The sequence below is a fragment of the Thamnophis elegans genome, chromosome 7, assembly GCF_009769535.1.
Source record: "Thamnophis elegans isolate rThaEle1 chromosome 7, rThaEle1.pri, whole genome shotgun sequence".
NCBI classification, from domain to species: Eukaryota; Metazoa; Chordata; class Lepidosauria; order Squamata; family Colubridae; genus Thamnophis; species Thamnophis elegans.
The window spans coordinates 10,559,909-10,576,980 of NC_045547.1; the positions used below are offsets into that span (position 1 = coordinate 10,559,909).

The window sequence follows — 17,072 nt, forward strand, 5'->3', positions numbered from 1 at the left end:
CTTTCTGGTCGTACTCTGTGGACAACTCTAGGCAGCTGGAGGGACTACGAGGGGTCAAATCTGAGATGTTTGCTTAAAACATTATAACGTGAGAACTTGCTATACACCATATATCCTTCTCAGGAAGAGAGTGTTTTAACTACTTGCAAAATGTGAAAGACATTGCTGAGTTATGGGAAGAGTGCGAGAGGACGGACTACTTGCTAATCAATTCTAATGTGCATTCCCACCCTCACTTGGAACTGGCTTAATCTAAGTGAAGGGAGGCAAGGATGATGCTGGTTTCAAACATGGCTTCCCATACTGGATGGCACCCAAACACCTGATCTTCTTTTTTTTAAAAAAATTGAGTGGCAGTGAAAGATTATTCAGAAGCTTAAGGCATCAGTTTCACATCTTAAAAACCCCTACATTTCCCTCTAAATCTAGCCTCAGCCTCATCTATGTGAACCCTGGTTCAGTGTGGATTGTCAAAACCCAGCCGTTGCGGTTCACAAACCACACATTATGGCTCAAGGCAAATTGTAAACATGGCAAATCATGGCTTATTCAACAATCTTCAATCACATTAGGGTAAAATGTGAACTGAGTTTCTACATTTCCAATACATTCAGCAACAATCTGAAGAATCCGTGTAGGAGTGTCCAAACATGTGCAACTTTGAGACTTGTGGACTTCAACATAGCTGGCTGGGGAATTCTCGGAGTTGGAGTCCACAGGTGTCAAAATTGCCAAAGTTGGACACCCCTAATGTAGAATGTGAATCTAGGACAGGGCTGTCAAACTCGCAGTCCGTGGGCCGGAAGTGTCATGCGCTGGCCACACCCACGCCCGGTTTAGCAAAGGACGGGAATGTTGTGATATGTCACGTGATGGCGCCGTGAATGACACGAGTTTGACACAATCTAGGAGATTCCAGAGAATCAATTTGGGAGAAAAACAATGAGGCAAAATAAACTCATCCTGAAGTATTAGTAAAATAGAGAAATGGGTTGGCTCAATAACCAATCAAATGGAAGCAGGGCAATAATTTCAGAAATAGTGTTGAGGGCAGATTGATCTCCTTCCATGTGTATTACTACTTAAAACTCTGTGATGAAAAATTAAGCTCTGCTGCTAAATTGCAGCACTTTTCTTACACTCAAGAATGTGGGCTGGTGCTAATAATCCCACCGATCTGAAAAGAATTTCTCCAATTCTCCATTCCCAAACATGCAGGACTTCATTTGTCAAATTCAAAAACAGTTACATTTTACGCGGGTAGGGGCGGGAATCTTTTTTTTTCCCTTTGTAATTATCTTTACAAATACAACCCAACTTCCCTTGATTATCAACAGGAGACTGAAAAGTGTCTGCATTGACACGTAGGCTAATAAAAATTAGTTGTGAGCAAAGAAATAACCATTAAAAAACGGGACACTTATCCTCTAATAAAGTCCTAAGCTTGCTGGTGAGTTTCCCCCCGTGTTGGGATCTTGCTTTTATAGCTGCCAAGACATACAATCAAGGTGGACAAACTTTTGACGTCAAAGTTTCTCCTGCAGTTCCGTGTCAACCATCCGAACTGCATTTCAAAGGGAGGAATGGGATTGTATTCGCTTAAAAAAAAACAAAAAACTGAACACTAACCCAGATGGAGGACGTAAATAGCATGGGAGAAATAGGCAAGTCATATTGTGTTTGTTTCCCTAAATTATGCTATTTTCTTTACATTCTGGCATTCATATAGACTCCCTAGGGCCCTGACGACGAATCTGTGGCACACCTCCCAGAGGTGGCATGCAGAGCCCTCTCCGTGGCACGCGGGCCTTCGCCAGCTGCTCTTCTGAGTTCCATCACACATGCACACACACTGGCCAACTGCTCTTCCGGGCTTCATTGAGTGCATGCGCACCAGCCAGCTGCTCTCTTCCAGGTTTCGGCCCCTGCATGCATTCAGACCAGCTGGCTGGCACACGTGTGTGCCGGAAGCCAGAAGAGTAGCTGGCCACCACATGCATGTACACCGGCCAGCTACCCAATTTCTGGGTTCTGGCACTCCAGTTTCGACACTCGGTGCCGAAAATGTTAACCATCCCTGCCCCTCAGGGGACATTTGAAAGATCTTCTGAAATGGTACTTGTCATATCACTGGGTTTCCCTTAATATAGTTACGTGAGACCATCAAAGCAGAATTTAGTCTACTTATGGTGCGGTCAACGAATATGAAATGCAGGACAAAACCACCTTTCTTGAAAACCAACAGTGCAATGGATTCCTGCCTTAGTGGGTGAAGGATAACGCTAAGGTTTCTTTTTTTCCCCTTGTTTTATGTAGTTGCTTTCCAATCCTCCTTGGGCCAGAAACCAATTCTATCAGTCTAGGCCAGGAGCTTCCAATATTGCCCACTTTAAAACCTCTGGACTCCAACTCCCAGAATTCCTCAGCCAGCAAGTGGAATTCTGTGAGTTGAGGTTCACAGGTCTTAAAAGCCGCCAAGGTTGGGAACCCCCTGATTTAGATGACCCCTCGCTTCCAAACTGCTGTCCTAAAGGGACCGTGGTGTTCTTTGGAAATTTCTTGTGGTTGTGGAAGGGGGACAGATAAATGATAAGTGATATTTCCTTGGCTAAAATATTAGATGGGTCACTGCATCTACAAAACGGCCTCTGCGTCATGGAAGGAAATGCAGGATGGCAGCCTTCCTTAATGTTATTGTGACCCTCCAGAAATGTGTCTTCCAGAATCCTTAGCCATGAGGAAGCTGTCTGAAAAAGTCTGGAAGCTGAAGACAACCCCCCACCCCCACCCCTTCTAGAGGGGGCATTTGGCTTTGTGTAGGACTGTGGTGAGCCCTAGGCAGTGTTTCACATCAACTGTCTATGTGCTCCAGACTTCTCATTAATCACATGCCATCAGCTTATGACAAACAAATCGATGAAGAATGGATCCCTTGAAGTAAGAGTTGAGTTCTTTCTGATTGAAGGTCACCAGGCAACGGTGTTCACAGCCCCTACACAACCCATTCCAAGAAAAAGCAGAAGAAGCGGTTAGCCGGCATTTCTCATTCGCGGTCCGTCTTTAAAGTCACTTTTCAGATGCCCACAAGACACGCGAAAAGACGAGGATGCAACAAAAGGTGGTAAGGACGAGAGGGATCCAAAGATGTCTCTCCGAAGTCTATCTCAAGTCAACCAAGTGGAAATTCCTTCGGACACCATAGAAAATTGCCACCAACACCTTCTCTTTGGCAGATTGACGCGTGATGCTTGCTTGAAAATTGCTCGCCCAAAGTGGGGGTGGGGGGAAAGGGGAGGTGGCATACATAATTGTGCAACATACAGGTAAGAATTTCAGTTTGCACAAGTCTTCACGGGAAAACAATCAAACCCCACCAAACAGCGACAGAGGCGGCCCACTCCAGAAATGGAAGTCCTGTTTTCCAGAGCGGTGGTGGGCTCACCTCCATCTGGATTTTACTCAGTTGTGTGGAACAGCGAGCCAGAGGTTCGAGACAGAGTTCTCCAGGTGGAGAAAGAGGGTGGCAAGTTCTCTACATTGGAGGTGCATAAATCTTCTGTGGTGACACGCCCAGTGTGTCACAGCCTGTCTCCAAAGCAGAAGGCCTTTCCACTTCGCTCCATGAATTGTAGTGCTCCTGTTTTGTTTGCATGCACATGACATCCTGCAGGAGCATCTATGCTGGCAGTCGGGATCAACCATTAACTCACACTGTTATTCCACTTTGACAAACAAACAAACAAACAAACAAGGGCAGTATAGCCGTCTCCATTGTCTCATTTTCAAATCCTTCCCTTTCCCTTTTTTTCCCTTTTGTTTTAATATTGTCACAGGCAGTATCTTCTTTTTAAAAAAAGGACAAATAAACAAATATGCAGCTTATAAACCCAGGCTAATATCTTATGTATGTAGGTATGAGTGTATGTATGCATGTATGTATGTCTGCATACATACAATACATGCATACATAATATATATATATATATATATATATATATATATATATATATATATATATATATATATATATATATATATATATATATATATATATATATAAATTAGAGAATTAATATATTAATTCTCCAATGTATTTGAAAGTTTGTAAAAATGGCCGTTGAACTGTGAAAGCAATGTACCTCGAAGGAAGGAAGGAAGGAAGGAAGGAAGAAAGGAAGGGAGGGAGGAAAACTTAAACAGCTGCAGGCGAATTACCCCGTATTTCTACAGTGTTGTGTCTAAACGTTGTGCTGGCTTTTAAAAACAACTGTTATGCAAGATGTCCTTGCACCAAAATACTGTACAAAAATTCCCGTCACTGTCGTAGGTTTGCTTCCGAAGCTGTGTCATCGTCTTCCTCTTTGGCTTTCCCTTTCTCCTCTTCCTCCTCTTTAATAGCCTCTATTTGTTCGGAGGACGGGTGCAGCGCCGTTGATGGCTCCCCACTTTGCTTGTCCTTCCCAGCTCTCCTCTCTTCCTCTTCCATGACCTTCTTCCACATCTGATGGTTCTGCAGCAAGTGCTGAGTTATCTGGCAGTAGACTTTCCTCCTTTTCTTTCCTGCCAAAGGCGATAAGCAAACATCAAGCCTCATTCACATTGGGAGAAAAGCCTGAGAAAAAAACCTCTGGCTTACGTCTACATAAATGTCAGGAGAATAGGCAGAGCCCAACCGGAATAGAGCAAACAAGGACCACGTGTAGGGACTTAGAACAGTTTTCTCTGTTGGGAACAGTTTGATGGAGGGATACTGCTGAAAAGTTGTTGCCGATTTTGAATACACTTCAGCAAAATTGTCAGGCCCCCAAGAAACCAGCAATGACATGTGGAGTTACTTCTGAGTAGGTTCTTTATTGTTTCTCACCTACAGACAGAATCTTGCCAGACTAAAGCAACTATCTACATAATTACAGATATACTCTGAACTGCTAGGGAGGGACTGTCTGACCCTCCTCCTACGTACCAGAATATCCAAGCTTTGCGGTCTCTTTGTCCCCTATTAAGCAGACCCTCCCTCCCAGTGGTGAAATGCTACCGCTTCGGACCGGTTCACCCGAACTGGTAGTAAAAATGCTACTGGTTCGTCGGACAATCAGCTGCGATGCATGATTTATATTAGCTAGAAAGCAGGATTTTCTGCTTTCTAGCTAATCTAAATCGTGTGGCACAGAGGATTTCCCCACCCCTCACTGTTCGCTTACATCTGTTTTTGATGTTCTGCGCATGCATAGGAGGTCCTGTGCATGCATGGAGGTGGCACATGTGCGTGTGCTCACATTGCATACCGAACCGGTAGCAAAAGTAAGTGGATTTGACCCCTGCTCCCTCCTGGGACTCCAGTCTACCTTCCACTACAAAATGAATTGCGGGGGAAAACTCCAGCAGCAATTTGTATGCATGGGATGGAACAACCAGTTTCAATGAATACACATCTTTCCTCTCTTCCTGTATCTAACATTTTTGTGATGAGGTCATAACATGTCCCACATTTGACCTTGCTTTGCCCTCACTGCCCAGCCTATTAATCACTTGCCAACCTTTCCAACTGACCAATACTTACTAGACAAATACAATTACATGGAACTAAAGAGTTGCAAAAGAAATGGAAGGATCACCTAGTCCAGGGGTGTCAAACTTGATTGAGGGCTGTATTTGACCCTGGGGGGCCAAGGTTGGCGTGGCCAGATCAATATCACTGGTGTCAGGGTTGCCTATGGTGGCCTGAGCACTCTGCCAGCAAAAACAGGCTCCCGAGCTCCATCTCCTGCTACTGAGCCGAGGTGGCGCAGTGGTTAGAGTGCAGTACTGCAGGCCACTTCAGCTGACTGTTATCTGCAGTTCAGCGGTTCTAATCTCACCGGCTCAAGGTTGACTCAGCCCTCGATCCTTCCGAGGTAGGTAAAATGAGGACCCAGACTGTGGGGGCAATATGCTGACTCTGTAAACCGCTTAGAGAGGGTGAAAGCCCTATGAAGCGGTATATAAGTCTAACTGCTACTGCTATTGCTATTGCTAACCCTCTGCCAGTGAAAATGAAGCTTGGGAGAGCCACGCATGGCCCTCCCGAGCTCCATTCTCAGTGGCAGAGGCACCGCGGGCCGGTCCTTTGCTATTTCCAGGTCAGCCCTGCGATCTAACAGATCTAACCATCCCACGGGCCAGATCCTGCTTGCTGGCCTTGAGTTTGACACCCTTGATCTAGTCCAACCCTTGTAAAGGAAACCCATTAAACTAATTGGTTAAACTACCATATTTTTCGGACTATAAGACACACTGGTGTATAAGACGCACCAAGATTTCAAAGTGGTAAGTAAGAAAAATGGCCTGGCCTCCAGGAGCACTCTGCAGGCTTCAACAGAGCTGGGATAAGGCAAAAATGCCCCCATTTTTGTAAAAAACGGCCCATTTTCCAGCGATTTTTCACAAAAACAGGGGCATTTTTGCCTTATCCCAGCCCTGCTGAAGCCTGCAGAGTGCTCCTCGGGGCTGGGGGAAGGCAAAATGCCTGCGTTTTTGCGAAAAACAGCCGGTTATTTTGCAAAAATGGGATGCAGGGGTGGCGCTTTGGGAGGCCAAAAAATGGCTGTATTCGGTTTATAAGACGCACCAACATTTCCATGCTCTTTTAGGGGGGGGGGGAGAAGATACGTCTGAAAAATACAGTATTTAGTTTAACCAATCAAGCTAATTTAAGCAACCAAAGATTCAGCAGATTAAGCCACCACTTCAAAAGGTTTATATTCGGATGCTCTTAATATGCCAGGCTTTTTCTAGATGAGGAGGACACCTTTGGATCTAACTGCATCGGAACGGCTTCTGCTTGGTGAAAGCATTTTTTTCACGCTTCTCATTTAAGTTTCTCTGAAAACACTTGGGATTCTACCGTTCCTCAGACCTGCATTCCTGTCTTTACTAACTTGCGTGACGAACTTTTTTTTTTTCTCCAGAAGTTTTAATAAAAGGAAACAAAACATTAGGAAATATTACTCAAGGAATGTTTTGTGTCAGAGAAATGTGTGCCTAGATTAGCACTTTGTGAAGCCAAACTCTTGAGTCCTTCAGGTTTTTCAGCTTCAAACAAAGGGCTTTTCACGACAGGACAGCCCAAATCCAACTCAATCCTTCCTTAGAAAAATTTCAATTCCCTGTAGGAAGCCTCCAGGTTTAATCAGAAGGAACTCTGGAACTAGTTCAGAATTCTCAGGAATTCTGAACTAGTCCTCCATAATAAAACATTCCCGCTCTGGTTTCCTGGGAGATACCCCCTCCCATACTTTGCAGGGCTCCTAAGAGGCAAGAAGGGTGTTAATCACATCCTACATCTTGTTGGCAATGATGTTAGGAATGGGTAATGGACAAGGGAGAAGGGGCAAACCAAGAACACATTGGCTTGATCTATCTATCTATTATCTATCTATCTATCTATCTATCTATCTATCTATCTATCTATCTATCTATCTATCTATCTATCTATCATCTATCACTGTTTGTGTGTGTGTGTGTTTGTGTGTGTTTGTGTGTGTTTGTGTGTGTGTTCCAGCATAACTCCAGAACGCCTCTATCAATTTCAACCAAACTTGGTACACAGATGACTTACACTCCTCGGGATGTGTGTGCCCCCCCCCCCCCCGTGTGTGTGGGTTCCAGCATAACTCTGGAACACCTGGGCCACTGAAATGAAAAGGACTGAATTATGTATAGAGTGTCAAGTCACAATACTATTGGCAGTGATAGTGTGCATTTTGGATTCAAGTTCTGTTAAGGTACAGCCTGTTGTGCCTTAAAATGGCTTCTACTGTACAACACAGTGGAGTTGCCATGGTAACAGCTTCACAGTACTCCACAAGGGAGCTACCTCTGATAGAGGATTGGGATAAATACATACCCGGGCAACGCCGGGTTATCAGCTAGTAACAATATAAATTGAATTGATTAATTGAAAGCTGAGCTTGACAGGGTAGCATAGAGAGCATTTTCCTAGAACATCACCCAAAGTTGGACACGACTGAATGGTTAAAACAACAACAAAACATTTTGCTGGAAATGATTGAGAATCACTGTAACGCCATTTGTGGCATTTTGTTCAGATCTTGTACTGAGAGATTCTGGAAATGTAAGGACCTTGGAAAATGGACATACACCCCATGTCCTATTTCCCAGGGAAAAGATCCCATTTTCTTATTATTTCTTGGGGATGCTTGCAGACACGCTTTCTACTATGAATTGCTAGAGTTGTCCTGTGGTGAGTAATACTTTACTTCACCTCCATCTATAATTCTGAATAGGTTTGCGGATGTCATCTTTAATGTTGACAGGTTGAAGCTCCTGGACGGAGCTATCAAGGAAGTATGTTACACACAACTCGCTATTTCTTACCTTGAAGCTTGCTGTTGGGAAGAGTGAATTTGAACCATGTAGATATTTTTGCTTCAACAATTCGGATTGTTTAGTATAATTTTGAATGAATGAATGAATGAATGAATGAATGAACGAACGAACGAACGAACAAACAAACGCTGGTTTGGCTTGTGTGTCACTCAATCAAGATTACAGAACATGCAGAAAGACTGAGTAAAGACTTGTGTCGAAATGAGACTGGATAGCAATTCTGACATAGGTGTGTCACCTGACGTGAAATCGGTTCCCTTCTTTCTGACTTTCCATATGGGCCTGAAGACCTGGCTCGGCCATTTGGCTTGGGAGCATATCACAGTGGAGGTGGATTGACAGATTAAGAGAAGATCCCCACTTCCCACTGGTGGGCCCTGCTTAATTCCTTTCCATCTTTTTAATTCTAAGAAATGTTTGTTCTTTAGAGTTTTGCTGGCTTTTATTGTTGGAAGGTCACCCATTGTGTCGGGTTTCCGAAAGATGCCCAAATTAATTCATGAGCCTCAAGCCAAGTTTCAAAAGAAAATCAGTCATTTATTTCATAAATTGCAATGTTACGTTAGCCAGGAGACTACAGTGTCTGAATCAAGTGGTTTTGTTTCGCTGTTGAAGACTGTTAGTTTATCCGGTTCATGCTTGTGCACTATCCAGAGTGCACCAAGAGGACGGACTACCTCCCCACTCAGCCCAGAGCCATTTTGAGGCTAGATTGAGTGGCAAGTATATAAATTTATATCATTGGACATTAAACTGTTCTAGGTAGAGGGCAGAGTGACTTGAGGGACAGGAAAAAGAGCCGCTACCAATGAAATGATCCACGGGGGTGCAGTGGTTAGAGTGCAGCACTGCAGGTTACTTTTGCTGACTGCCTGCAATTTGGCAGTTCGAATCTCACCAGGCTCAAGGTTGACTCAGCCTTCCATCCTTCCGAGGTGGGTAAAATGAGGACCCAGATTTTTGGGTGGCAAGAGGCTGACTCTGTAAACCTCTTAGAGAGGGCTGTAAAGCACTGTGAAGCGGTATATAAGTCTGAGTGCTATTGCTAAAAGATCACAGGAAATTAGCCTGAGTCCAAGGCAAACACGTCATGAGAATAAATACGTCAGACAAGCCCCTCCCCAAATCACACGAGGAAAAAGGGAGTAAGGAGAGATGCACATTCAGACTTGCAGGATTCTGCTTTACAATTGAAGTAATACTGGTATACATGGCACTGGTTTCCTAGTATGGTCTCCTGTGAATGGCTGACCCCAACAGACCATTCTCCATAAATTCCCCACTAATTCAATCAATCAATCAGCATAGAGCTGGAAAGGAGGGTCTTGGAGGTCTTCTAGTCCAACCCACTGTTCAAGCAGGGGGCCTTATACTATTTCTGACAAGTGACTGTCCAGTCTCTTCTTAAAAAGCTCCAGGGATGAAGCACCCACAACGTCTGAAGGCCAGCTCTTCCACGGGTTAATTGTCCTCACTTTTAGAAAGTTTCTCCTCCCTTCCAGGTTGCTTCTCTCCTTAATTAGATTCCATCCATTGCTTCAGAAGCCAAGGTGGTGCAGTGGTTAAATGCAGCACTGCAGGCTACTTCAGCTGACTGCAGTTCTGCAGTTCGGCTGTTCAAATCTCACCAGCTCAGAGTTGACTCAGCCTTCCATCCTTCCGAGGTGGGTAAAATGAGGACCCAGATTGTTGTTGGGGGCAATATGCTGACTCTGTAAACCGCTTAGAGAGGGCTAAAAGCCCTATGAAGCGGTATATAAGTTTAGATGTTTGTTTGTTTGTTTAGATGTTTATTATGATTTATAGGCCGCCCTTTCCCCTGAGGGGACTCAGGGCGGCTTACAATACATGGGAAGGGGGGTGCAAAACAAAAACACAAGACAGTGCATAAATAAAAATAAAACAATAAAACACAACTTTCATTCAACATTCGGGTGGGGCAAATTAGAATCTTATCCCCAGGCCTGACGGGATAGCCAGATCCTAAGGGCTGTGCGGAAGGTCTGGACGGTGGTGAGGGTGCGAATCTCCACGGGGAGATCGTTCCAAAGGGTCGGAGCTGCTACTGAGAAGGCTCTCCTCCGCGTAGTCTAACTGCTATTGCTATTGCTATTGCTATTCTTGTCCTGCCTTCTGGTACTTTGGGAAATAGGTTCCCAAACCTATTTCCCCTCCCCTTTGTGGCATTATTATTGTGACCCTCTTCTCTTTGTGGCAGTTGTTGTTGTTGTTATCATAATCATCATCTATTGGTTAAAGATGATAGGTGTATATATCTCTTCAACCGGTGAAGCTGTTTTGACAGAAAAATGCTTCTCCTTGGCAGAACCAGCCACTTTAAGTGAAACAATAATTTGTTGCTTGTGAAGAGCGTTCAAATAACGTTCTTCATATTAAGTAACAAGTGCCTTGGTGCTTAATGATGGAGCAGGCCTTGTGGAGATGCCGGATTTTTCATTTAAAGGGGGAAAAAAAATACAATGACAAATTCTGACCTTTCACGGTGGCCCAAACCTGCTACCTAAATTGGCCACTTCCCTGTGACTAATAGCTGAATTGGTTGTTGATTGATTGATTTATTACATTTATATGCTGCCCTTTTCCCCGAAGGGGACTCAGGGCGGCTCACAATTCAATCAGGGAAGGAGGTACAGACAGGGGTATAAAAAAAAACGAGACATAACAGTACAAAATTTAAAAACACACAACAACCATACCATTCGAGAAGGGGGGCAAAAACTCTTTAGCCCCAGGCCTGTCGGAACAGCCAGGTTTTAAGGGCTTTGCGGAAGGCCTGGAGGGTGGTGAGGGTTCGAATCTCCACAGGGAGCTCGTTCCAGAGGGTCGGAGCAGCCACAGAGAAGGCCCTCCTCCGAGTAGTCACCAGTCGACACTGGCCAGCGGATGGAATTCGGAGGAGGCCTAATCTGTGGGATCTAATCGGTCTATTGGAGGTAATTGGCAGCAGGCAGTCTCTCAAGTACCCAGGTCCAATACCATGAAGGGCTTTATAAGTGACGACTAGCGCCTTGAAGCGTATCCGAAGACCAATAGGCAGCCAGTGCAGCTCGCGGAGGATAGGTGTTGGCCAACTTGGCCAATTAGTGGGAGGGAAACACACCAGCCACTCGGTCTTATCCGGATTGAGTGCAAGCTTGTTATCCCCCATGTTAGGAAGCAATGCACAGGGACATTGAAGAAAGCTGTTTGGTCTACAACAAGAAGAAGACCTCCCCCTTATCAACATTCCCACAAGCAAATACGATTGAGGGCTTCGTTCTAGGCCACAACGGGCAGGATTAAGAATTAAAAATGAGGCACAAGCTCCTTTCTGACATTCTGAATGTCTTTCCTGACAGTTTCCCTCTCTCTTCCCATCACTGTTTCTCTCCCTCTTTCTCACTTTTGCCTGAGTTTTCGATTGTTTGCTACCAATGTGTTTACAATTTGACCTTGCATCTTAGATCAGACAATGCTGATCGTTGTAACAACAACCCCAAACCCCACATAATATACTTCCAAGAAATCCAAACGAGGAGTCCTTGGTGCTCTCTGAGATTGGCTGCTTTCTTGCAGGCATCTCATTACCCAACTAGGTAACATCATCAGTGCCAGTGGATTAGCACTGATGAAGTTACCTAGTTGCTTTACATCAATTAATCTTGTGGGTCTCCCTGCCACAAACCATAAGTTTGACTCAGAATAACTTTTTACGAAATGAGTTTGGGGTGGGCATGCAGCATTTTTATTGGGAAACCAGCAGCGGGTCAGAGGCGAATAAAATAAAAATAAAATGAAAACCTAGGACAAACGTACTTGCTTCATGGCTGTCACAGGAGTCCATGTCTGAGGAATCCTCCTCGTGCTCATCTGTATCCCCTGACTCATCGTTATCTTCAATCCATTTGCCTGGCATCAGTCCTGCTGAGTCATAGGAGTTACACAGTGGGCCCACGATGTGGGTGATGAAGGATTCCTGGAGTTTTGCTAACTGCGGAGCAGAGCGGTCCATGAAAGGGCTGATGGGGAGACCTAGGCTGGCTTCTTCATCACCCTTGGGAAACAGGAGGGACTCTATTAATCAAAGGCAATTGGGATGATTTCCAGTTCCCTAATGGGGCTAAGCCACCCTTCCCAACCCTGAGACGGGCTGTGTCTGATATCCCCAAATTTCCATTTCAAATGGCATTCTAAACTGCATTAGTTTTAACCTTAGTTACGTCTGTGTTTTAGTATGTTCTGCAAACTTGTTAAGACAGCTTATGTGTTGTAATCCGCCAGTGGCCAGCGGATCTGGCAGCAGATTCAGACAGTGAGGAGGGTTGGGGAGGAACATGGGCCAGTCCTGGAGTCTGGGGAAGGCTCTGATGAGGGCTCTGTGTTGGAGGCAGAGAGGGGGACAGGGCCGTCTGACAGTTATCAGCTGCCTCCGGAGTCGGACATCGGTGGGGCAGAATAACAGCTGGAGCCTGTTCCCAGTGTATGCATGCACAGAGTTGCCAGGAGAAGGGACCAGCTAAGGAAGAAGGGTCGACTTGGGAGTAAAGCCACAGGTGGACAATGAATGGCCCCTCCTATAGGGAATAAAGAGGAGCGAAAGGGGAGGGGAGTTTGCAGGAGACAATTAGTTCAATTCATTAGGGTGAAGATCTGTTCCTGACTTCTTGCCAAGGAATTGCTGCTACAGCATGGCGTTTGGAAGATATTGGCCTGGCAACTCTCCAAGCCCGATAAAGGTCTGTAGTTGTGAAATCTCTTGAAAGAGACTATTGGCTGGCAACTTTGCTGGAGAGAAATTCACTTTAAAACTAAATAAAAAGGGGTTTTATCAGGACGAGGAGTCGGCTTCGTGCTTCTGGATCAGAACATTAGGGTTCAATATGTTACATGGATCCAGGAGCAGATTCTCTTAGGAATTGGGCGATACGTGATCATCCGAACACAATCGTTTTGTTTGGTTCATCTCACTGATCAGTTGATAGTTCAAAAGATTCTATGAACACAGAAAATGGGTTTAATTCAACCCATTGAATTTAGGAGGGATGTGTGAACAATTGGCTGTCTTGTGTAGCCTTAAATATCTCTTGAAAGTGGAACTGTAAACTGTTGAAGGTTGTTCAAGGAACTACGTTTGATTAGAAAGAAGGAAACCAGCCTAAAAAAAGAATGAGACATTAACCAGAGGAACAAGGTATGATCAAGGTACTTAATAAATGAGTGTTTTCTAAAGAAATCTAAGTCAGGCTTGCCCAAATGGGCTGGTGACAAGGATTTTAAAATGCTGACAACCAATTCTGTTCCTTTTAGCATGTTGACTGAAAATAGTTTAAAATAAAAAATAATGACCACAGCTTTTAAGAAAGGTGGGTTTTGTTTGGGGATTATTATTATTTTTTTTGCATTTTTAAATTTTAAAACATGGAAGCAAAAGAACTGATTATTTAAGAGAATGGATTAGGAGGAACTGGTTTACCATGGTTTATGGAAATAGTTTGTCTTCGCTATTGTGAACTGTCCAAAGTCCTTGCCATTTCTCAAGGCTTGGAAAATAAACTAAAGACTAAAATGATGGGCATTATTCATAAGGCAGAAAAAAAAAAGTTGTTCGCAGCCATTGTGATCTCCTCACCTGTTCATAAAATTCATTCACGATGCCATCTGTCCACTTTAGATGTAAATCTTTGTACTTGGCTGGACCATTGATATCGGCTAGTTTGATGCACATCTGACAAACCAATAATCGGTCGTTCTCGTTTGTCCAATCAATGCCCGCATCGTCGTTCACCTGGCAGGTAACGTGTCATTAGGAGAAGTATCTTGAGATGGTTGTGATCAAACCTAACACCATGCAATTCCAAAGGTGAACATGATGTATAATGCACAAGAACCCTTTCCTACGTAGGGATTATTCTTTGGGTTTACCTCTATGCTAGGTAGTTCCTTGGTTTACCACTATACTGGTTTATCACTGCCATCTTTTTAAAAAAACAACAACACTTCTCTATGCCCTAGAGCAGTGTTTCTCAACCTTGGCAACTTGAAGATGTCTGGACTTCAACTCCCAGAATTCCCCAGCCAGCGAATGCTGGCTGGGGAATTCTGGGAGTTGAAGTCCAGACATCTTCAAGTTGCCAAGGTTGAGAAACACTGCCCTAGAGATTTCTGGTCTTCCTCCCATGCATGTACTAATCCGACCTGATTCTGCTTTGGTTCTGCTTTAAGTGCTCCATCGCCAGAGATTTTTAAGAAGAGACTGGACAGCCATTTGGCTGAAATGATTAGGGCACGGATGGCTAATCTTTTTGTCATTGTGGCTGCACCCATAATGCAATGTGTGTGTGCCCCCCATGCACGACCCCACGTGTGCACCCCACCCGCCCATGCGAGTGTGATCCTCCCCGCATGCAAAATGGGGCACAGTAGGCCTCGTGCATCACCCCACACCCTGTTTTGGGCCCGTTTTTCCTTGAAAATGTTTTGTTTCTCATCCAAGAAGCTTCTTTTGAACTGAGAACTGAAAAAGCTGCTTGGATGAGAAGACAAAAAACAAAAACACATATTACACCCCTTAGTTGTACCCTGGCAAATATATAACAACAATTATAGCTTTCCCCCTTGCAAAACAGGCCTAAGATTTAGAATAGAATAACAGAGTTGGAAGGGACCTTGGAGGTCTTCTAGTCCAACCCCCTGCGCAGGAAGGAAACCCTACACCACTTCAGACAAATGGCTATCCATCTTCTTCTTAAAAACTTCCAGTGTTGGAACATTTACAACTTCTGGAGGCAAGCTGTTCCATTGATTAATTGTTCTAACTGCCAGGAAATTTCTCCTCAGTTCTAAGTTGCTTATCCCCTTGATTAGTTTCCACCCATTGCTTCTTGTTCTATCCTCAGGTGCTTTGGAGAATAACTTGACTCCCTCTTCTTTGTGGCAACCCCTGAGATATTGGAACACTGCTATCATGTCTCCCCTGGTCCTTCTTTCTATTAAACTAGACATACCCAGTTCCTGCAACCGTTCTTGATATGTTTTAGCCTCTCATCCCCTAATCATCTTTGATGCTCTTCCCTGCACTCTTTCTAGAGTCTCCACATCTTTTTTACATCGTGGCGACCAAAACTGGATGCAGTATTCCAAGTGTGGCCTTACTGAGGCATTATAAAGCGGTATTAACCCTTCACGTGACCTTGATTCTATCCCTCTCTTTATGCAGCCTAGAACTGTGTTGGCTTTTTTGGCAGCTGCTGCATACTCCTGGCTCCTATTTATAAATTTCTACATCTATTTGCAACTCACTTTGACCTTAAGTGATTAAGTGATTCAGAAACTCACTTAAGTGGGCGGTTTCTTAATTGAAAAACAAACAAACAAATGTGTCTATGGAGATTCTCAGACATCCAGGTTTTTCTTTTCAAGAAAAGAAAAAAACACTTCTGAGAAAAGCAAGGAAACAAATAAAATGTCCTTCCTTTCTTTTTAGGCTAAACATGCCAAATCATTTTAGCCAAACCTTCGTAGGATTTAGCTTTCAAGCCGCTCACCCTCTTTGTTGCTCTTCTCCACGCTCTTTCTTTACTAGTGTGAGTAGCTTGCTTCCAGGTCACTATCCTTGCAACATCGCATGATTAAGCCCCACCATTTATTCCCTATTTATCCCTTGGCTCATTTTTTTCTAGGCTCTTATATAAAGATTTAAACCGTAATATAAGACACAGGGATTGTGTTTACCTTGGCATTCAATTTAGCCACAAAATCAAAGTGCTTCTTCAGATCAGTGGCCAAAATGGCCTCGATGACAAGGAACCGGAAATGTTTGAACTCCACATGATCGAGATGGATTAAAAAATTATATTCTGGCCGGGACATGAAAAGATTCCACCCAGCCGCTGCGTGATGGTTCTCCAGAACAGAACGGTCATTATACAGAACGGCCTACATACGCAGAGAGATGGGAGAGAATATTTATTTCCAAAAGATCTGAGAGACGGCAGGTCTGCCTCTGAAACGGAATCAATGATTTGCATTCCCCAAATTAACCACATTTGCATGAAAGGGGATTTGCTTTAGAACTTGTTTAAAAAAACAAACACACCAGAAGAGAATGTTGGCGAAACTCTCAAGGGTGAACGATGGTGATCGTGTACTTATTTACTGATGAGGCCAAGGTTTTGCATGTGAACATCCTGTCTTTTACTGAACAATCATGTCCCTAGAGCAGTGTTTCTCAACCTTAGCAACTTGAAGATGTCTGGACTTCAACTCCCAGAATTCCCCAGCCAGCATTCGCTGGCTGGGGAATTCTGGGAGTTGAAGTCCAGACATCTTCAAGTTGCCAAGGTTGAGAAACACTGCCCTAGAGTCTGTTGTGGCCCGCCAGTGGCCAGTGAAACTGGCAGTAGAGTCGGACAGTGAGGTGGTTGGGGAGGAACATGGGCCAGTAATGGAGGCTGGAGAAGGCTCGGACAAGGGCTCTGTGTCGGAGGCAGAGATGGGGCCAAGGCCGCCTGGCAGTTCTCAGCTGCCTTCGGAGCTAGACAGCAGTGAGGCAGAGGAACAACTGGAGCCTGTTCCCAGTGTGTGCATGCCCAGAGCTGCCAGAAGAAAAGAACAGCTAAGGAACAAGGGTTGACTTGGGAGTAAAGCGACAGATGGACGGTGAATGGCCCCTCCCACAGGACATA

General features: G+C 44.4%; 1 protein-coding gene across 1 annotated transcript in view; it reads right to left on the minus strand.

The window, feature by feature from the left end:
• Positions 1 to 4,252: 4,252 nt before the first annotated feature.
• PDE3A (phosphodiesterase 3A) overlaps positions 4,253 to 17,072 on the minus strand; it is a 299,321-nt gene continuing 286,501 nt past the window's right edge. Inside the window, exons 12-15 of the mRNA XM_032220535.1 lie at positions 16,120 to 16,323; positions 14,018 to 14,173; positions 12,205 to 12,442; positions 4,253 to 4,560 (exon numbers count right to left, since the gene is read on the minus strand). Coding sequence (XP_032076426.1) covers positions 4,316 to 4,560; positions 12,205 to 12,442; positions 14,018 to 14,173; positions 16,120 to 16,323 — 843 coding nt within the window. The 3' untranslated portion in view covers positions 4,253 to 4,315. The remainder of the gene's footprint in view (positions 4,561 to 12,204; positions 12,443 to 14,017; positions 14,174 to 16,119; positions 16,324 to 17,072) is intronic.